Source organism: Erinaceus europaeus, chromosome X (genome assembly GCF_950295315.1).
Source record: "Erinaceus europaeus chromosome X, mEriEur2.1, whole genome shotgun sequence".
NCBI lineage: Eukaryota > Metazoa > Chordata > Mammalia > Eulipotyphla > Erinaceidae > Erinaceus > Erinaceus europaeus.
Window position 1 is genome coordinate 1,372,214 of NC_080185.1, and position 2,889 is coordinate 1,375,102.

Below are 2,889 nucleotides of genomic sequence, written 5' to 3' on the forward strand. Positions count from 1 at the left end.
GGTAACGTGTGCTCAGCCAGGTGTGCCCCGCTCGGCCCTGTGTGTTTTAAATGCATAGTCACAGGCTGTCTTCAGGATCACACAGCCAGAACTAGTGCATGAAGAAACAGCCTGGCACAGGGTGGAACAGTTGTGGTGGCAGCCCCAGCCCAAGCTTGGCAGCGAGCCAACCCTTCTTGGGGGTGCTCAGCCTTGCCTTCAGGGGAGCCCAACTCGGGGCGGCACTTTCTGGCCCTTTCCTCCACATGGCAGCCCACCCAGTTTTCCTTAGCCCTTGTTCTGGCAGCAGCCCCTCACATGCTGGCAAGTCCTGCTGACCCTAAGACTAGACCCCATGCCCTCTTCCCAGGCACTGCCTTGTGCCTCGGCCATTTCCAAATCCACCTCCACGGCTGTGGTGCTCTGGTAGTTTAGTGACAAGAGCTGTGAGTCCGAGAGTCACCCCCCCCCAGCAAAGCTGTGCGTCCATGGTAGCACGTGAGCCCTGCTCCTAGAGGAAGTGCTGCAGAACCAGAACCGGTACGGCAGAGTGACCCCAGAGACCTCCTCCAGCACAAAGAATCAACAGGTTAAAAATAAAACGGTCTTTTTATTGTCTCCACAAAAACAACATCAGGGTGGCCTCCGGTGCGTCCCCCGATGGTACGACAATGAACAAGAGGCATGCATGACAACAACCATTTTTCTCCTCTCAGGAGAAGGGTCAGCCCTTGTGGGCCCCGAGGGTGACAGGCAGGCAGAGCCAGGAGGCTCCAAGGAAGCTCGGGCCCACCAAGCTGCGGGGGGGCTGGGCCGGCTGCCCCAACGGGATAAAGCAGAACAAGGCGGAACAAGGCGGGGAGGAGTGGGGGGCAGGTGCTGGCCAGGCCAGGCCCGGAGCCCCCAAGCTAGAACACACAGAAAGCGCCCACCCCAGCCCCAGCAGACCCCACGAGGAAAGTCAGCAGGACTGGGAGTGGGACCGGCAAACAGCAGCAAGCATAGCATCAGGGCTCTGCCCAGAAGGGGTCGCTGTCTCCTGTCTGCATGGAGTAGTACACCAACAGCAGGAAGGCAGCGAAGGCCACAAACAGGAGCAGCTGGCCCCAAAGCGGGACCTGGCGGTCCGGGCCCAGCCCCAGCCCAGGGGCCTGCTTCTCTGGCCGGATGGCGCGGCGGGTGAGCCACGAAGAGGAGGGCACCGAAGATGAGGATGCAGTGGAGGTGGAAGATGCGGGGTAATAGGACAGCCCCAGGGAGCCTCTGGAGATGCTGGACAGCGGGCGGTAGTGCATCATGCTCTGGTAGGCACTGTCTCGGTACACCGAGCGCTCCCTGAGGCAAGAGGGAGTGGCAGTCAGGGTCGGGACAGGGGCCTGGCGCAGCCGGCCCGGCCCACACTCACCTATCCTTGCCCTCCTCTTCGGAAGAGAAGAGCCCATCATCGCGCACCTGCAGGAGGGGACCAAGGGGGTGCTCCATCAGTAACCGTTCCTTAGGTCACAGGCTGGGTGCAGCCCGTGCCTGCGGGCTCCCATCAAACAGTTCTGATCTCTCCCCAGGGGAGCACCCTGGCCAGGTGGGTGGGACCACCACTGCACCCCGATTTGTACCAAGGCAGCTATGACCCCTTGGGTGCGCCTACAAGCTCACCTGGCAGTGGAGATTGTCAGCATCGGACAGTGAAGCGGAGGACTGGCGGAAGCCCTTGGAGGTGCCCACAGACTCTGGCTCACCGTAAGTCCTGGTGCTCATGTAACTCTCCTCGTAATAGTCATCATTGTAGCCTTGGGAGAGGGGCCAGGATAGCATTGGCAGCAGTGCTGTCCCCTCTACGCAAGCCCTCCATGATTCTGAGCAGAATCCTATCTGGGGGCTCATGACAGCACTAAGGGATGGCGGGGGGTGGGTTGAGGTCTGACACCAGGACCCTGAGGGAGACAAAGGTGCCAGGGTGCCCATCCCACCGCCCCCTTGCCTTACCCTTGCTCTGGTAAAGTAAGGAATCCTCCTTCTTGGGCAAATCATACATATCCGAGTCCGCGGATGTCGAGTCTACGTCTGAATGGGAGAAGGGACCGCCTGTGCCCAGGTTCCGTTCCCTGTTCCCTTTTCCCGTGCCCCGCCCAGCCAGAGGCCCCGTCACACCACAGCCACCCTGCCACCCACGGCTGGTCAGGTGGGGCTGCGGGGGGGGGGGGGGCGCTCACCCGAGTATCGATAGGAAAAAGAGGATGCGGACGAGTTCGGGGGCGACAGCCTTCGCCTCTGGGTCTCGTACTCGAAGATCTTCTTTTCGTAGAGCTTGCGAGTGGAGCCTAGCAGACAGGGGCGCAGGGGCGGTCAGGGCGCGGGCTGGAGCCCGGCGGCGAGGGGAGGGGGCGTGGGGAGGGGACCGCCACCACCCGCCGGCAGCATACCCACGACCGGCCCATGCGGAATGTTGTACTGGCGCAGCACGGCGGCCAGCTCGGCGTCCGACAGGCCCGCGTAGTCATCCATGGCGCGGACGGCCGAGCTGGCGACACAGGCCGAGCGGCGGCTGCCTGCAGGCCGGCGAGGGCAGCGCGAGAGCCTCGGGAGCGGCTGCGCGGGCGTCACGCGGCGTCACCCCGGCGTCACCGGCGCGGGCTCTGGAACTGCGTGCGCAGACCGGGGCGGGGCGGGGCGGGGCGGGGCCGGGAGGGAGCTGCGGGCGCAGACCGGTTAGGCCGTGGGAGCGGGCGGGACTGGGAGCGCAACGTCCCTGCGGCGGGATTGGCTGCAAGGCGAGGGGCGGGGCGTAGCTCGGCTGCGGCGTGGGAGCGGGCGGGGCTCTGAGCGCTGACGTCACCGGCGGGAGCTGGGGCAGTCGCGGGGCGGGGAGGGGCGGGGCCTGCGCGCTGACAAGGGCCCGCATGCGGGGCGGGG

At 64.7% G+C, this 2,889-nt stretch overlaps 1 protein-coding gene across 1 annotated transcript; it reads right to left on the reverse strand.

The window, feature by feature from the left end:
- Positions 1 to 569: 569 nt before the first annotated feature.
- On the reverse strand, positions 570 to 2,655 carry EMD (emerin). The gene is made up of 6 exons (XM_060182588.1): positions 2,400 to 2,655; positions 2,190 to 2,297; positions 1,963 to 2,040; positions 1,633 to 1,766; positions 1,385 to 1,431; positions 570 to 1,314 (listed from the first exon to the last, which is right to left on the reverse strand). Exons 1-6 carry the CDS (start codon positions 2,479 to 2,481, stop codon positions 987 to 989), a joined length of 777 nt encoding a protein of 258 aa, XP_060038571.1. The 5' UTR covers positions 2,482 to 2,655; the 3' UTR covers positions 570 to 986.
- Between the last annotated feature and the right edge of the window lie 234 nt (positions 2,656 to 2,889).